We start from the raw sequence: 17,004 nt of genomic DNA, 5'->3' as shown, positions 1-17,004 counted from the left end.
TAGTGATAGCATTTCCATTAGAGAACTTAGCCCCCTGGAATGGTTTTGGTTTTCTTGAACACCAAAATGGAGTCCAATTCATTTTATTTATTTTATTCTATTTTATTTTATTATTTTATTTTACTTTATTTTATCTTTTTTTTTGAGACAGGATCTCGTTCTGCAACCCAAGCTGCAGTACAGTGGTGCTATCTCAGCTCACTGCAACCTCTGCCTTCTGGGCTCAAGTGATCCTCCTGCCTTAGCCTCCCAAGTAGCTGGGACCACAGATGCATGCCCAGCTAACAATTCATTTTAGTATTCTCAGTTTAGTCCCATTTGCAACACTGGAAATAACACAATACACATAAATGAATCAATGATCACAGCAACAACTCATCCAAGAATGAAAAGTCAATACAAAGTGTACTAGTCCTACAGACCAAATTGTCATTATTATTAATGCTTTAATGTGCCCCCAAATTTCCTTCTTTTAGTTCTAGGCTAATTTCACCCAAATTATTGGTCTGTGTTCAGTTTTACCCCAGAACATCTCACAGGTTTGAACTCAAGGGAGCATATTCTAACTTTTAGTAGGTTCATATAGTTTGATTACATCATTTGTAACGCATAAATTTAACCAATGACGAAGAAGAAAGCTCTCCTTTAACCAAGAAAAGGGCAGAGACGAAGAAAAGGGTGACCTCTCAATTACCACCTTTTAAAACTGTTTTTTTATGGAGCTGGCAGTTTTGGGAAATGTTTAAAAGAAATATTCAAACAACACAAATAGTACAGGCAGATCTAACAAGGGAACCCACAAGGATTATTCCTACAAAAGTAGGCAGCAAGAGAACGGACACTTTTTGAGATAATCTCAGAATACTAAGAGTTTTAGATTAATATTCATTCACGAAAGAAAACAAACACTTCTTGAACCATTAACTAGTAATCTTCATGGCAAAATTCAAAATAAAAAGCAGCCAAAGACTAGATTCTCCATCTCCCCATTAAAACTATTTAAAGGAAGGTCATGAATAATTAGTTGTATTTAAATTAAATAAGTATAAAGACCAAAGAAAGAAAGAGATCAGAAAATTAATTGCTAGTTGTGGCTACATCTATCCAGAAAATACCAAATCTGCTTAAATATTCAAACAATTTGTCACAGTGAGTGTAGTGAGTGTTGGAATTCTCCTACAGTTGCTGAGTCTCCAGAGTCTCAGCCCAATTTCCTAACACTCCATTGAGGTGAAGTCCTCTCCTATCCAGGCTCCTCAACTTTTAAGAGGCAATGCCAACCCTACCCCTACGGCTCTGTGTTCAGCTGGCAACATGGAATAGCTATGTTCCAGGGAAAAAGCAAGGAGCACAGCCTTTAACTCAGGCTGCCAACAGAATCAACCGATAAAGGTGATGCCCAAAGGCAGTTCAATAAGGGACATTCTTGGAATAAGTCAGACCAGCAGCTTCATTGAGGGACCTTTTAAGGCCACATTTACTGCACTGCCATTGAGTTATAATGAAGGACATGATAAGAAATGGCCTTACGTAACCCACAGACATGTATCTGTGGTCACAAGGTAGTTTCAAATGCAGTTTACTCACAGCATATAAAAGAAACTGCTCAGCTGGGCGCGGTGGCTCACGCCTGTAATCCCTGCATTTTGGGAGGCTGAGGTAGGCGGATCACGAGGTCAAGAGATCCAAGACCAGCCTGGCCAACATGATGTTGGCCTACTAAAAATACAAAAATTAGCTGGGTGTGGTGGCACATGCCTGTAGTCCCAGATACTTGGGAGGCTGAGGCAGGAGAATCACTTGAACCCAGAAGGCAGAGGTTACAGTGAGCCAAGATCATGCCACTGCACTCCAGCCTGGCAACAGAGCAAGACTCCATCTCAAAAAAAAAAAAAAAAAACTGCTCTCAGAGAGCAGTATAAGGAGACTTCTCTCCCAAGTAAATGACCTCACTGATCATTGCCTCTTTGCTTTGGCTGGGAGAAAATGCAATCACCTCTAGTAAGCACATAATGTTCCACTAACCTTAGTCCTGGCTTTGTCTAACTTTCCCTTTGTCCTGTTTTTCCTATCTACTTGGACTTGATTTTTATATATCTTGTTGGATTGCAAAATAAGTATATATGATGTGAGCCATCAGATATCACAGAAAGAGGTGAGTGCAAATGAAGACATAAACAAAAACACAAACTCCCAAGTAGTAAAAATGAACATTTCATTTTCCCTGACTCAATACTTAGCTAAAAATCAACTGCCCTTGATATGTGACACTTTTACTATTATGTAGAAGTACAACCAAAGAGTTGAACTCACTTCCATATCACTTATTTTATGTTTTTTTTGTTGTTGTTGTTGTTTGTTTTTGAGACAGGGTCTTGCTCTGTTGCCCAGACTGGAGTGCAGTGGCATGATCTCAGCTCACTGCAATCTCCGCCTCCTGAGTTTAAGCGATTCTTCTGCCTCAGCATCCTGAGTAGCTGGGATTACAGGTGCCCACCAGCACGCCTAGCTAACTTTTTTGTATTTTTAGTAGAGACAGGGTTTTGCCACGTTGGCCAGGCTGGTCTCGAACTCCTGGCCTCCACTGACCCGCCCGCCCCAGCCTCCCAAAATGCTGGGATTACAGGCATGAGCCACAGCACCAGGTCACTTATTTTACTTAATATTACTCAAGTCTTATACTCCATTTCTATGCACACGTCTCAATTTATGTTCCTCAATTACCTTATCTCCTAATAAAGTAAAAGTATTTACATCACCTGCAGATATAAAACTAACAGTAAAGAATGGGTACCTAGTCCCACCTACTCTAGGGAATTAGTTCATACCAAGTCTTGTATCTTGGTTGCATGCAAATTTAATGCAAAAAAAAGGTCAAGGGCTATTGGGCTTGAAAGGGTTAAGGTAGCTTCCAAAATTGAATCCTAGTGATGCTCAGAGAAACTGCTGAAAAGTTATAGATAGATATACACACGCACACCTGTGTGTTCATATGCACACATACATGAGCCCACACACCCAGAGTACTTTCCTAAGGATGAAACTCAGAGTAATTACAGAAAAGAGAAAAGCCACTTAGGCCACAGAGACTAACAACATGAAGAAGCCTACGGATTTGGGGAGCCTGGAGAGACTTAAGTCACAGAACAGCATTCAAATATATTTGTCTGCTTACAATTTCCATTGCAAATGTGATTAGTTTGCTGGAATAAATAGGAATATGATGTGTTGGCCATGTTTTCCTCTTGAGGGTTATCACAGAGTTTTGATTAAGGACAAATGTTTGAAATGTTAGGTATATTTAAGTTCACTGCACTTAAAATGAGCTAAGAAGTTGTATAGGCTTGATTAGAGGGCTGCCTTCGTGAACTTAAATTAAAAGCAATAAATTCCAAATGATTCAAGTGATTGGGACTAAATATGGTATTCTGCCAGAGAAGCTGAAATGCAGTCCAAAGAGACTGAAATGGTGTCCAGGTTTCAAGAAATGGTGAAAGAGGAAAGGTCAAGTGTTGGAGTTGCCTTTCCTCTGGGTTAGTGAATGATTCACATTACACAGAGCCCCTTTCAAGTACAACTTCACAGGAGTCACAGGCTCCCAGGACAATCTGTTTCATCGTTTCCAAAAAGAAGCCTCTCAAATGCTCCGAGGCGGGTATCTAAGTGTTGTCAGATGGAGAGAGGGAGGGGGAAGATGGGAATGATGGGAAAGCGGGGAGGGGGAGAGTCCCTGGACTTCTTATTCACAAAGGCGCAGGCCAAGTCTCCTAGGCAGTTTCCAAAACGGAAGTCAAAGTAACTTCCCTACCCGCGGGAGGGCGGAGCCCTTGAAACGTAATAGGATCAGGCTTCAGCCCCGGCTGTGGCCCCTGGAAGAAACCGGAGTCAACAACCAGCGGGGTAAGGAGCAGGAGCGCGCTGGGAAGGTCGAGAGGACCGCCAGCGCTTGCCTGCCCAGGGTGCACCAGGCCCCAATCACGCCCGCTCCTCCTCGTCGGCCCTGGCTCAGCCCCGTCAGGCACCAACTTCCCTCCCAGGCCAAGTGGGAGTGTCCGGCCCGCAAAGTTTCCGCTGCGAGGTAGGGCCTCGGTCTCTGCACCGGCTGCCTGTGCTGCCCGGGAGGAGTGGCCCCCTCCCTCCCGCAGCTGCAAGGTGGAACGGCTGCCCGGCACCCCATTTTGCTCCGCCTGTGGCAGCAACCCAGACACGTGAGCGCCCGAGCCTCTCGCACCCCCAGGCTGATCCGGCAGACGCGCTCCCCCCGGCCTCGGGCCCGCGGTTACCTTGGCGGCCGCCATGATTGGCCCCGGTTGCGGGCGACTGCGGGACCCACTCACTGGCTGGCTGGCGTTTGGGGCCCCGGCAGCTCACTTCCAGTCCTGGCGGCGGCGGTGGGGGCGGCGATACGGCCCGGCAGCGTGCGCGCCTGGCCTGCCTCCCCACGCCCTCCCGACGGCGCGGGTCATGCGGATGCTGCCCGCCCATTGGCTGGGCCCAGCCTTGGCCGCCGGGGTGCGCGTGATCCAGCGGCCTCTGCCCTGCAGCCGGGGAGGGCTCAGAGCCTGGGGCAGTGGCGGGACAGGGACACGTGACCCCCACTGCGCTGTCCAGCAGTGGCGGCCTCTGCGGCGTGGGTAGAGGTACCTTGGCCGTGTGCAAGCCCGTCACCTGAGGACAGGTGGCCCCACCAGGGAAGCTGCTGGCTTCTGCTGATACCAGGGACTACTGGGCCCTCGGACCGATGGGAGGGGCAAGTAACGATAGATGGTGCACAGCCTTGGGAAGTTGAGAACCCCACTAGGACACATACTTTGCTGGATATTTTTTCCCCTGTGCGTTCCCTTTGAAGGGGCTCCACTTTACACTGGATCCAAAAAGACTTTGATCCAAAAGCATTGACTTAGAAGGCGAGATTGCAAATATTGCTGGCACGCCTACTTTTAGATCAAAATCGGTAAACTCTTAGGAACCCAACAGGTGAATGTAGTGCAAAACGTATATTCATGGAACTACTCCCATTTCATCCCTACCTGTTAAAACGGTAGAAGTCAAAAGGCCCGGGTCAAAAGACTTCCCCCAAATAGGACCTACTAAAATAAATAAACCAGCATTTTAATGAAAATTTGCTTATATGACCTCCAGGCCTTATTCCTCTTCATCAGGATTTCATTCTTCTGTCCTTGTAATCAAAATTTATAAGACAGTGGTGATCAGGGAAAAGGACTTTTAATGTATTGTAGGTTGTGGATGTAATATGTCAGCAAAAAGCACTTATTACTAATCAGTTTAATTCATTAACATTGATCGAGTGCCTTCCTACTATGTGCTAGGCACTGTGCTTGGTGCTGGAAACCCTGAAATGACTTAAGAGCAGGTTCCAACCGTTAAAGAGCTTCAGGGCTGTTGGGAAAGAGACACATAAATGTTTACTTCAGTATAACCTGTTAAGGCAGCAGACTGTTCCCAGTGCACAATAAGAATACTGAAAATTCTCACGCTGCTATGAAGAAATACCTGAGACTGGGTAATTTATAAAGAAAAAGAGATTTAATTGACTCAGTTTCGCATGGTTTGGGAGACCTCAGGAAACTTACAGTTGTGGTGGAAGGCACCTCTTCACAGGGTCGCAGGAGAGAGAATGAGTGCCAAGCAAAGGGGGGAAAGCCCCTTGTAAAACCATCAGATCTCCTAAGAACTCACTATCACAAGAACAGCATGGGAGTAACCGCCCCCATGATTCCGTTGCCTCTCACGGGGTCCTTCCCATGACGTGGGGATTATGGGAACTACGATTTAAGATGAGATTTGGTAGTGACATGGTCAAACCATATCAAAAGGTAACTTGGTCTTGAGCTATGGGACTGGGGCAGTGGCAGGACTGGTGGAAGGAGTCTGGCCCAGCAGGTAGGGGCTGTGTCATGGTGGGTCTTAGGCGCCTTGCTGAAGGGTATGCACCTTAACTGAAGGGTTTTAAGTCAGGAAGCAGCCTGGCTAGGTTTTCGATATAGAAAGATCTCTCTATGGTCTGAATGTGCCCCCCAAAATTGATGTGTTGGATACAATCTCTAATGCATCAGTGTTGGAAGGTTGGGTCCTTGGGGAGGTATTTTCATCACAAGGGCTCTGCCCTCATAAATGGATTAATGCTGCCATAAAAAGAGATTTGGGGAGTGGGTTCACTCTCTCTTGCTCTTCTGCTCTTTTGCCATATAAGAACATAGCATTCCTCACCTTTGAAGGACACAGCATTCAAAGAGCCATCTTGGAAGCAGAGAGACCAGTCCATAACCTGCCAGCACTTTGATCTTGGACTTCCTAGCGTCTAGAACTGTGAGAAATACATTTCTGTCCTGTTCTTCTAGTCTCAGGAATTCCCTTACAGCAACACAAAATGGACTAAAACACTGCTTGCAGTATGGAGGATGGGTTCCAACTGAGCTACCAGGATGTCCAGACGAGACAGGCTGGGGATGGGCTTGGACCAGAGGAATACATAGAAGGTAAAATTAGTGGGGTTGGGAGGGAAAAAGGGAGTTGTGCCATATTGCACATAGACTTGTGGTATGGGTGTCTGGAAAAACACCGGAGATTGGTAATTCAAGAGGAGTATTTTGAGGTGTGTGAGTCTGTCTGTAAGGAGAATGTATGTTCAACATACAAATTATGTTGTAGAAGCTTAAGAAAGAAGCATTACAGAAAGAAGCAACTATTTAACCTACTCTCAAAAGGTTCAACAAAGCCCAGAAGACTTGACCATGTTCATAGGCAGAGAAGAAAGATCAGCAAAAAGTAAAAAAAAAAAAAGACAAAAGGGAAACCAGGAGAATTGTTAGAGAAAATTATGACAAGAGGACAAGTCTGAAGTTCCTGTGGAGGATGGCCCCAGCTGCCACAAGGGGAGTGTAAAAGGAGGTGAGAAAATACAACCTCATGTAAAGAACAAAATTACATCGTGTACCACATATTTATTTTTAAGGGCATCACTAAAGCTCTCCTTTTATAATGTAAATGAAACAAAAAAATTTTAATGTAATAAAATATACATAAAATGTACCATCTTGACCATTTTTAAATGTACAGTTTAGTAGTGAAATACTTTCACATTGTTGTGCAGCCAATCTCCAGAACTCTTTTCATCTTGCAAAACTGAAACTCTGTACTCATTAAACAACCACTCCATCTCCCAACCCCCTGACAACCACCATTCTACTTTGCTCCTATAAATCTGACTACTCTAGGTACATAATAAATGGAATCATATGGTATTTGTGTTTTGTAGCATAATGTCTTCAACCTTCATACATGTGATAGCATGTGTCAAAATTTCCTTCCTCTTCAAAGTTAAACAATATTCCATTAATTTTTTTAATAGAAAAAGAATCATGAGTCCATTATACTTCTTTTTGACATTTTTGAAAATTCAGAAGATCATAGTAATGGCCAAAAAATCACTGATAATCCTATCAATAGAGTTAGCCATTGTTAACATTCTACTGTATTTTTTCATGTCTTGCTGTGCTTATGTGTGTGTATCAAGACATATTTATTTTACTTTATTTTTTGTTTTTGTATTTCTTGAGACAGGGTCTCACCCTGTTGCCCAGGCTGGAGTGCAGTGGCGTGATCTCAGCTCATTGCAACCTCCTCCTCTTGGGCTCAAAGGATCCTCTCACCTCAGCCTCCCAAGTAGTTGGAACCACAGGCATGTGCTGCCATACCCATCTAAATTTATATTTTTTGGTAGAGATGGGGTTTTGCCATGTTGCCCAGGCTGGTCTCAGACTCCTGGGCTCAAGCAATCCTCCTGCCTCAGCTTCCTAAAGTGCTGGGACTACAGGCATGAGTCATTGCGCCTGGCCTATTTTGTTTATGTATTTATTTTTAAGACTCTGTTGCCCAAGTTGGAGTACAATAGCGTGATCTCAGCTCACTGCAGCCTTGATCTCTGGGGCTCAATTGATCCTCCCATTTCAGCCTCCCAAGTTGCTGGGACCACAGGCACACACCACCATGCCCAGCTAATTTTTGTATCTTTTGGTAGAGATGGGGTTTCATCAGGTTGCCCAGCCTGGTCTTGAACTACTGGACTCAAGCGATCCACCCACCTTGGCCTCTCAAAGTGCCGAAATTATAGGCATGAACCACCCACCTGACCATGTTTTTGCATTTAAAACGATGAATTATACTCTGTGTTAGTTTCCTGTGGCTGCCATAACAAATTACCACAAACATGGTAGCTTAAAACAATAGAAATTTGTTCTCTTACCATTATGAAGGCCAGATGTCCGAAGTGAGTCTTTTGGGGCTAAAATCAAGGTGTCAGCCGGACTGTTCTCTCTCAGAGGCTTTACAGGAGAATGATGTTTCTTTGTTGTGTCTAAGGGCTCATGGCACTCTTCTTCACCTTCAGAGCCAATGGGCATAGCACCATATCTCTGACTCTGCTTTTATCACATGGCCTCTTCTGTCTGTCTGTAACTTTCCTCTACCTCCTTTTTATAAGGACATGTGTGATTGCATTTAGAGCCCACCTAGATAATCCAAAGTACTGTCTCCACCTCCAGATACTTAATTTGATCACATCTGCCAAGTCTGTACTGCATAAAGTACCATTCAAAATCTCTAGGGATTAGGATCAGGACATGGACAGATTTAGGGGGGCTATCATTCAGTCTACCAAACCTACCACACTATGGATACATATTGTAAAAGTATATTTCAATTTACATTTGGAGTCATACTTAGTTGATTAAGCTCCCCTCTTCATTCTAGAATTCCTCAAAATATGAAATTTTAAAAATGTTAAACTGTCATGAACCTAGAAATAAAGGAGTCAAAGATGCTCCCTGGGTTCCGTTTCACCTGTAAATAATAGCATGATGTGAAACATCATCTAAGAAGATAAAGTATGAACTGGCTGGGCATCTTCCATTTTTTGTTATCATTACAGGCTTACATGCCCTCCTGGTATTTGTCCCTCTTCACTATTCCCAGATTACCCTCTTTCCTACCATTAACAATAGCTGGCACTGAATTTTGACTGAAAAGGCCCTGTTATGGATCAAATTGTGTCATCCAAAAGTCTTAACCCCCCAGTACCTATGTGTTAGTTTGTTCTCATGCTACTAATAATGATATACCCAAGACTGGGTAATTTATAAAGGAAAGAGGTTTAGTTGACTCTCAGTTCAGCATGGCTGGAGAGGCCTCAGGAAACTTACAATCATGATAGAAGGGGAAGCAAACATGTCCTTCACGTGGTGGCAGGAAGGAGAAGTGCTGAGCAAAGGGGAAAAGCCCCTTATAAAACCATCAGATCTCATGAGAACTCACTCATTATCATGAGAACAGCAGCATGGGGGTAACTGCCCCCATGATTCGGTTACCTCCCACTGGGTCCCTCCCACAACATGTGGGGATTATGGGAACTACAATTCAAAATGAGATTTAGGGGGGGACATAGCCAAACCATACCAGCCTCCAATTGTGATCTTATTTGGAAATTAAAGTTGTAATTAGTTGATTTCACACTAGAATAGGGTGGGTCCTTAATCCAGTATAAACTGGTGTTTTTGTAAGAAGACACAGAGATACTCTGGGAGAGTCCCGTGTGTTAACAAAGGCAGAGGTTAGAGGGGTGCAGCTGCAAGCCAAGGAATGCCAGGAATCAACAACCCCCCCCCCCCAAGAAGTTAGCAGGAGGCAAGAAAGGATGCTACCCAGAGTCTCAGAGGGATCATGGCCCTGCTGACAACTCAGTTTGCGACTTCTATCCTCCAAAACTGTTAGAGAATAAATTTCTGTTGTGTGAGGGCACCCAGTTTGTGCTACTCTGTTAAAACTGCCCTGAGAAACCAGTACAGGCCCCAAAGCCACCTGTGTTTTATAGCACCATATGCCAACCTTGTCAGCTGGGAAAGCAGCCAACTCAAATCATGGGGAATGCTATATGCAAACAAGGCACACAGCTTAAGCATGAGCCCAAGCCGTGGGAGTTCAGAAGAGTGACTAACATGGCCCGCTCTGAGCTTTCACCTTTTCCAGAATACCTGTGCCTTGTAGATGCACTTTGACCATACTCTTAAGCTATCTTATTCTCTTCAACTTCATTTAAAACAAACAAAAAAACAAAGGCACCATTACTACTACCAGCATGCTCCCCAGATTAGATTGCTAGAAAGGATATCCAGCAACAATGCTTGCCAAGCACATCATTGACTGGAAATTTTAGACAACTAACTACGGATTGCAATAATGATTCCTTGTGTGGATTGCAGTTTGCAAAGGTAATGCCAGGGCTGGTAAAGGACATGGTGTGACAGAGCTAAAGGAGCACCATGTGAGTAAAAAGCTCCCAAATTCTGACCTTACAACTGAGACTCTGCAACAGAAGGACACAGAGAGGCTGTCTGTTGCATTCATTTGGGTGTGGAATCCTGCTGAGTGTCAGATCACATATGACAAGACTTCCCTAAGAATGGAGTAAAGGTAGATCAGAAATGAATATGACCTAGCTTCCTAGTAGATCCAAAGGAGAGAGCTATGCCAAAATTTTAGAGTTAAGAGGGAGGGAAGGGGAGGTAGGAAGTGAGTCAGGATGAGGAAACATAAGACACCTTGGGAAAGTGTAACTGAAAACAAATCCCCAAAGCTTTGAGATAAAATGCTCTGAGAGCAAACACTTAAACAGCTAGTTCCTGAGAGCAGAGCAGGGCTGTGTTGCTTTCTGGAGGCTCAAGGAGAGAATCCCTTTCCCTCCCCTTTTCAGTTTCCAGAGTCTATCTACATTCCTTGGTTCTTCACCCACTTTCTCCATCTTCAAAGCCAGCAGCAGAGAGTCTAGTTCTCATATCACATCACTCTCATCTCATCTTCTGCCTCCCTCTTCCACATCTAAGGATCCACATGATTGCATTAGGCTCACCCTGATAATCCAGGATAGCCTCTCAATATTAGGGTCAGTTGATTTGTGTATTAGTTTGCTAGAACTGCCAAAATAAAATACCAGAGACCAGATGGCTTACACAACAAAAATTCACTGTCTCACATTTCTGGAGGCTAGAGTCTGAGGTGAAGTGTCAGCAGGGTTGCTTCCTCCTGAGGCCTCTCTTCTGGGCTTGCAGATGGCCATCTTCTCCCTGTGTCTTCTCTCTGTGCATATCTGTGTCCTAGTCTTTGCATATAAGGACACCAGTCATATTGGATTAGGACCCATCTTAATGACCTCATTTTAACTTAATTACCTCTGTGAAAACTCTATCTCCAAATACAGTTACCTTTCAAAGTACTGAGGGGTTAGAACTTCAACATAGGAATTTTAGGAGGACAAAATTCAACCCATAACAATTAGCAACTTTAAATATATCTGCTATCTGAATTCTCTTTTGCCATGTAGTATATTCATAGGTTCCAGGGATTGGGACATGGACATATTTGGGAAGCCATTATTTTGCCTAACACACCTTGTCCTGAAAATGTTGCCAATGTCCATAGCGAAGTATTCATTCTTTGAGTAGAATATTTGGTTTAACCACAGTCCTATATGAGACCAGTAAAGTAAAACTGACTCCTCCGGGGAATTACATCAAAAGTCTTTAAAGAGGTCAAACCCAGTTTCTTTGGCCCAGAACCAGAATCCCCCTTGGTCTTGCATCAAGCCCAAGTCTGTGTTTACGAATCTGGCTAAGGTCCTTGGGCCCAGCAATACCACTCAAGGCAGTAACAAATCAAGCTTAGGCCACCCTGGTTTCTCAGTGCACTCAGAGGCATATATCAGAACTGGCAGGTGCTTCAGCAGCCCATCATGTGACCAAGAAGAAGGAGCAGCAGCCAGAGATGTACACAGTGAGCTCTTGGACCCCGGCCATCTCACAGCAAGGGACATTTCTTTCAAGTATAGCAGTTCCTTTTGTAAGAATTCCTGAAATTTTATCACAAGTCCTACAAAATTTTAAGAAATTAAGTGTTAAGTAAAATAATCTTACCAAAACGGGTTTAAGGAAGGAGACCTGTGTTTTTATAAAAAACATTGTATTCAAATATTATTTCTATCTTTCATATTCTCCTTTACAATTAATCATGATGTTAAAAGAGAAAGGGAGAGAGAGATAGAAAGAGAGAGAGAGAGAGAGAGACTGGCTCTTATTGTTTCCCCATCAACCTCTGTCAGTCTGTCTAAATAACCTAAGCTAGCATGGTGAATTAGAAATCAGACAGATTTTTATCTGAGGCCCACCTCTGCTATTTATGGCTATGCAACCTTTGGTCAGTTATTAACTTCTCTGAGCCTCAGTCTTCTGATTTGTTAAACAGAGATTTTAAAAAATCCATTTTGCAAAGTTGCTGTGATATTAAATGTACATAAATCATCTGATGCATAGGAATCTATTATAAATACTACTAATAATACTAGAATGAGAAGGTCAGAACTACTGTTTCTTAAGATGCCTTCCAGCTAACCTTCTAGTATTCTGCTACACAGATGAAGATCATTTACACCTAGGCTTGCTTTCCCAGGATCTTTCTAAAGCAGAAAGGGGAGGAGGGCAGAGAAAGGGAGGGAGATGGATCCATTTTAGAAGTGGAAAAATCTACTTTTGAAGCTGGAAATTTAAACTCGGATAAAGTAGAGAACATGAAAGCACTTGAGTATTTAAGAACAAACGATTAGTGTTAGCTATAGCTTTCCAATTTGAAGATACTGGGCCAAACTATTCATGTCTGAACTTGTTTGTCAGTTGGATACAATCACAACTCCAGCCCCAGGGTTGCTAGCCTTTGCAGCACATTCATGTATTTCCTGCTGCTACTGCCTGAGTCCATTAAGGACCCACTGCTAGAAATGGAGGTAGCACATCCAGTCTCCAATGACTCTTGCAGGTGGCAGAGCTAATTCTTTTTAGGTTGCAATGCAACAAAGAAGATCTCGAAACAGCAAAATTTAAGATTGAAATGAAACTCACCATTATATCAAAAGAGACAGAGGGTGCTCGCTTTGGCAGCACATATACTAAAATTGGAATAATACTGAGAAGATTAGCATGGCCCCTGCCCAAGGATGATAGGCAATCCACAAAGAGTTTCATATTTTTTATTAAAAATTAAACATAAAGAGACTGGCCAGGTACGGGGGCTCACACCTGTAATCTCAGCACTTTGGGAGGCCGAGGTGAGCGAATCATCTGAGTTCAGGAGTTTGAGACCACCCTGGCCAACATGGTAAAAGCCCGTCTCCACTAAAAATACAAAAATTAGCCGGGCATGGTGATGCAGGCCTGTAGTCCCAGCTACTCAGGAGGCTGAGGCAGGAGAATCGCTTGAACCCAGGAGGAGGAGGTTGCAGTGAGCGGAGATCGCGCCACTGCACTCCAGCCTGGGCAGCAGAGTGAGACTCCATCTCAAAAAAAAGAGAGAGAGAGAGACAGAGGAAAGAAAAGTCTAGCTGAATGTCCAGCTCCCTTCTACAAGACTCCGCATAATGTGACCCCAGCTGCCTCTCAGGCCCTCCTGTCCCTTACTTCTGTTCCTCCAGTTCCTCAGCAGGCCAATCCCTTCCTGGTCCCGGGGTTCCGCACTTGCCAGCCCCTCAGCCTGGAGCCCCATCAGCCTCTCTCTACATCATCTTTCTCATCCTTCAGGTCCTCAGGAATGCCTTCTCTGACTGCCCTTTCTAAAGCAGGAACCTCCTTGTCATTATCTCTGCATCCCATTTCTGACCTTTTTAGCACTTATCACAGTGAGTAATTACTTTTGGTTGGTTGTTTACTTAGCTTTGCTGTCAGGAGACGACATTGGAAAGCCTGATTGGGGCTAGGTGGTGAAGGTGAGTGGCCTGTACTCCTGGAGTAGGTCCTGTGACTTTCTATTGGTAAATGACATGAATCATTAGCTCTGTCAACATTGTCAGAAGTGACTTGAGACTTGATGGAATGAACTGACCTGATTCTAGTTCCAATCCAGTTCTGGCAGCTGTCTAACTGTGGGCAAATCATTTCTCCTCTCCAAAGCTCAGTTTCTTCACCAATGAAATGACTGCAGTTGATTTTGAAGAGGCTCAGATAAATAACTAACATTCTATTTTCTTCTCCTGATTCACTTAGATAGCCAGCCAAATTCAGGCATGATGTAGAATAGGAAGTCATTCACTTTGGGGGCGAGGTGGTATGTATTAAGGACAGCAATGGCCCTGCCCTGAAGTTGCAAAGTGTCTTTTCATAAGGGGGCAGACCTCTGCTCAGTCCTGTTTACCCTGGTTGGACTCATAAGCCAGATAGGTAGGTGACTGCCCGCTGCATGTGGTAGAACAACAAAAGTTACCAATGTCCCTCATTCTGGGTGTCACAATCTGTGGCAGGCAATTTCCCCCAAAGCCCTTGGTTAAAGGTAAACAGTTCTCCTGGTGGAGCCAGCTCAAAAAGCCACCACTAGGCATTCACATTTTTAGAAGTCCAAGGCTATGGGGACATGGAACAGAAGTAGTGAAGAGAAAATATTTCTCCAGACAGTTCTGTCCAATACTATAATTACTCTCTACATGTGGCCACTGAGCATTTGAAATGTGGCCACTGTGATTTGAGGTGTGCTGAAAACATAAAACAAATATTGAATTTTAAAGATTAATATAAAAAAAGAATGTAAAATAACTCATTAAATACATTTATATTGACTGCATTTTGAAACAGCAATATTTTAGACATGTTGGGTTAAATAAAATATATCTTAAAATTAATTGCATCACTTTTAATATTTTTAATGTGGCTACTAGAAAAATCTTAAATTACTTATCGGCTTACAATATTTTGCTGTTGGATGGTGCTGATCTAGAGCTAGAGGGGTGTGTGTGTATGTGTGTGTGTGTGTGTATGTGTGTGTAGAGAGAGAGAGAGGGTGGAGGAGTTCATATAGGAGGAGCTTGATGGAGATGGGAGTGAGTCAAGAAAGCATTTTTCCTAATTTATCTCTAGTTTGGATTCAATTGCACCATTAGGCAGCAGGCTAAGAAACATTCCATAATGCCAGGGCACTAACTGGAATTACCAGAGGTAAAAACTGTAGGGATTTTCAGGTTATGTGACTTAACACGAGGCTCAGGTATGATGAATTGGGTTGGAGGGGCAGGATGGAGTAGGAGGCTGAGGGAGCAGATCAGATTCTATAACCCCACCCCACTCTTCAAAACTGCATTGCACAGTGTAGTTTCTCACTGGTGGAGAACAGAGTTACAAATGGGAAAGGAAAAGGCTGAAATGAGACCCATCGTGGATTAAACAAAGATTGAGCCTCTCCACTTTAGTGTAAGTTACTTATTTAAGTATAGAATTTTGGTTTTATTGCAAAAGGGATAATTTAAAAAATTTCTGATTAAAAAGACTTTTGGCAACACAGAAAGAAGACAGCAAAGAAGAAAAATAAAATTATCTGAACTCCCAGAACTCAGTTATACCTAATTTAATGTTTTAAAGTAATTTTTCTAGTTATTTTCTTTATTGACATGAATGTGTATTATAGTGATATGTTCTATTACTGAAATATCCAATTCTTAGTTCTTACAGTTTCACTTAACAATGTGTCATAAGTATTTTATTATATCATTATTCTTGAACAAGATAATTATGAATGGCTAGCTAATATTATATCATAAGAATTTTCCAACACTTCAACCATTCTCTAATGAATGGGTGATTAAGACACTTATCATTTTTTATCTATCATAAGTAAAATGTGATGAATACATTTGTACACCAAATGTGTTCTGAGTTTTTAAGGAAAGTGGAAGAAGTTTATAAAAGCCATTACGGAGAATGCAAAGGAACTCAATGTGAGTTAGTTCTCAGATGGCTTATTTTTTTTAATGGAGGCAGAGAGTTTAAGCAACTGATTTTTAAGCTATCTTTCTACTATGAAATTTTATGTTGACTCATTAGGAAAATATTATTCCATTTTTTTCATTCTTTATATTTTTGCCATTTAAGTATAGGCAAGAATTTTCTAATTTTCCATACTGTAGATAATTTAGAACATGTTATGACTACTTAATATCACTTTCAGAAATATATTCCGTTTGTACTGACTATAGGTCTATTCTCTATCTTAAATTTCATTTTAGAAGGAATGAACCACAAAGGCAAATTTTTAAGCGAAAGAACATTAAATGTTAAAATAACTCAAAACAAATACTAGACAAACTGAAATCTGGTGTTAAGAATTGTAAGAGGTCTGAGATTTTAACCTACCTACCTAGCTGCAAACTCACAATTTTCATGGATGCTCACAGGGACATGAGACGTGAGATGCCTGGGTCAGAGACAAAGCACAGTTTATTACTCACAGCAATATCAACAACCAGAATATCACCTTGGGTTCTTCAAGCCCCAATTCCCACAGGATGACAGAAAGAGGAACAGGTGATACCTGTACATGCAAGAGGTCACAACACAGGAGAGGAACTCTGAATATAGGGAACCTGAATTTTTTATAGTGGACATTAAGAATGCTGTCCTATTCAGGAGTGTCCAAGGCTATTTGTTATGTAAACATCCTGATAAGATAATTTGGAGTAAAGGCCATCCGAGCTTCTATACATATGATGCAAAAAAATTGCAAGATATCTGTGGATAATTATCTTTAATATAAGAATAAGTGCTGTATTAGGAACTGATTAGAGTATATCACATATTTTGTCTATTTGGTGGATGCTCTTTTCTTCATGACCGGCCTGAGACCTGTTCTTGCCTGGCATATCTACTTTCTTTTCCCATTCCTTAATCATAGTGGTAAATGTCTACATATATAGTCTGCAAAGCAGCCTATACAGCAGTTTATCAGTAGAGCTGTCTGCTTTTATCTGGAAAAGATAGCCGTCATGTCCATTTCCATAAGCGCAGATCAGGGAGAACCATCCCTACTCTTCTAGCAAGATTGTAAATGTACATGAAACAGAGTAAGGCGCCCACTCTCTCCCTCTTGGGAATGAAATGAAAGAATACCCCAGAACCCCCATATGTT

At 42.6% G+C, this 17,004-nt stretch overlaps 1 protein-coding gene, 1 long non-coding RNA gene and 1 other non-coding gene across 5 annotated transcripts in view; 2 read left to right on the top strand and 1 right to left on the bottom strand.

Moving 5' to 3' along the window:
* SLC25A13 (solute carrier family 25 member 13) overlaps positions 1–6,692 on the bottom strand; it is a 209,893-nt gene extending 203,201 nt beyond the window's left edge. For both annotated transcript variants that reach the window (XM_054495050.2, XM_054495051.2), the window contains exon 1: positions 4,284–6,692. In XM_054495050.2, the coding sequence (XP_054351025.1) occupies positions 4,284–4,298 (15 nt within the window). In that variant the 5' untranslated portion in view covers positions 4,299–6,692. The remainder of the gene's footprint in view (positions 1–4,283) is intronic.
* Positions 3,847–7,051, top strand: LOC134739871 (uncharacterized). 2 transcript variants are annotated; one of them, XR_010126945.1, is made up of 2 exons: positions 3,847–3,900; positions 6,240–7,051. It is a non-coding gene; the product is annotated as an uncharacterized LOC134739871 (long non-coding RNA). The 2 variants fall into 2 exon arrangements; XR_010126944.1 differs by having other exon boundaries at positions 3,850–4,078.
* A 5,934-nt stretch (positions 7,052–12,985) lies between these two features.
* LOC129041907 (U6 spliceosomal RNA) lies at positions 12,986–13,092 on the top strand. The gene has a single exon (XR_008504013.1). It is a non-coding gene; the product is annotated as a U6 spliceosomal RNA (small nuclear RNA).
* The last annotated feature ends 3,912 nt before the right edge of the window (positions 13,093–17,004 follow it).

The sequence above is a fragment of the Pongo pygmaeus genome, chromosome 6 (genome assembly GCF_028885625.2).
Source record: "Pongo pygmaeus isolate AG05252 chromosome 6, NHGRI_mPonPyg2-v2.0_pri, whole genome shotgun sequence".
Classification (NCBI taxonomy): domain Eukaryota; kingdom Metazoa; phylum Chordata; class Mammalia; order Primates; family Hominidae; genus Pongo; species Pongo pygmaeus.
This window is presented reverse-complemented; position numbering and strand designations above follow the sequence as displayed.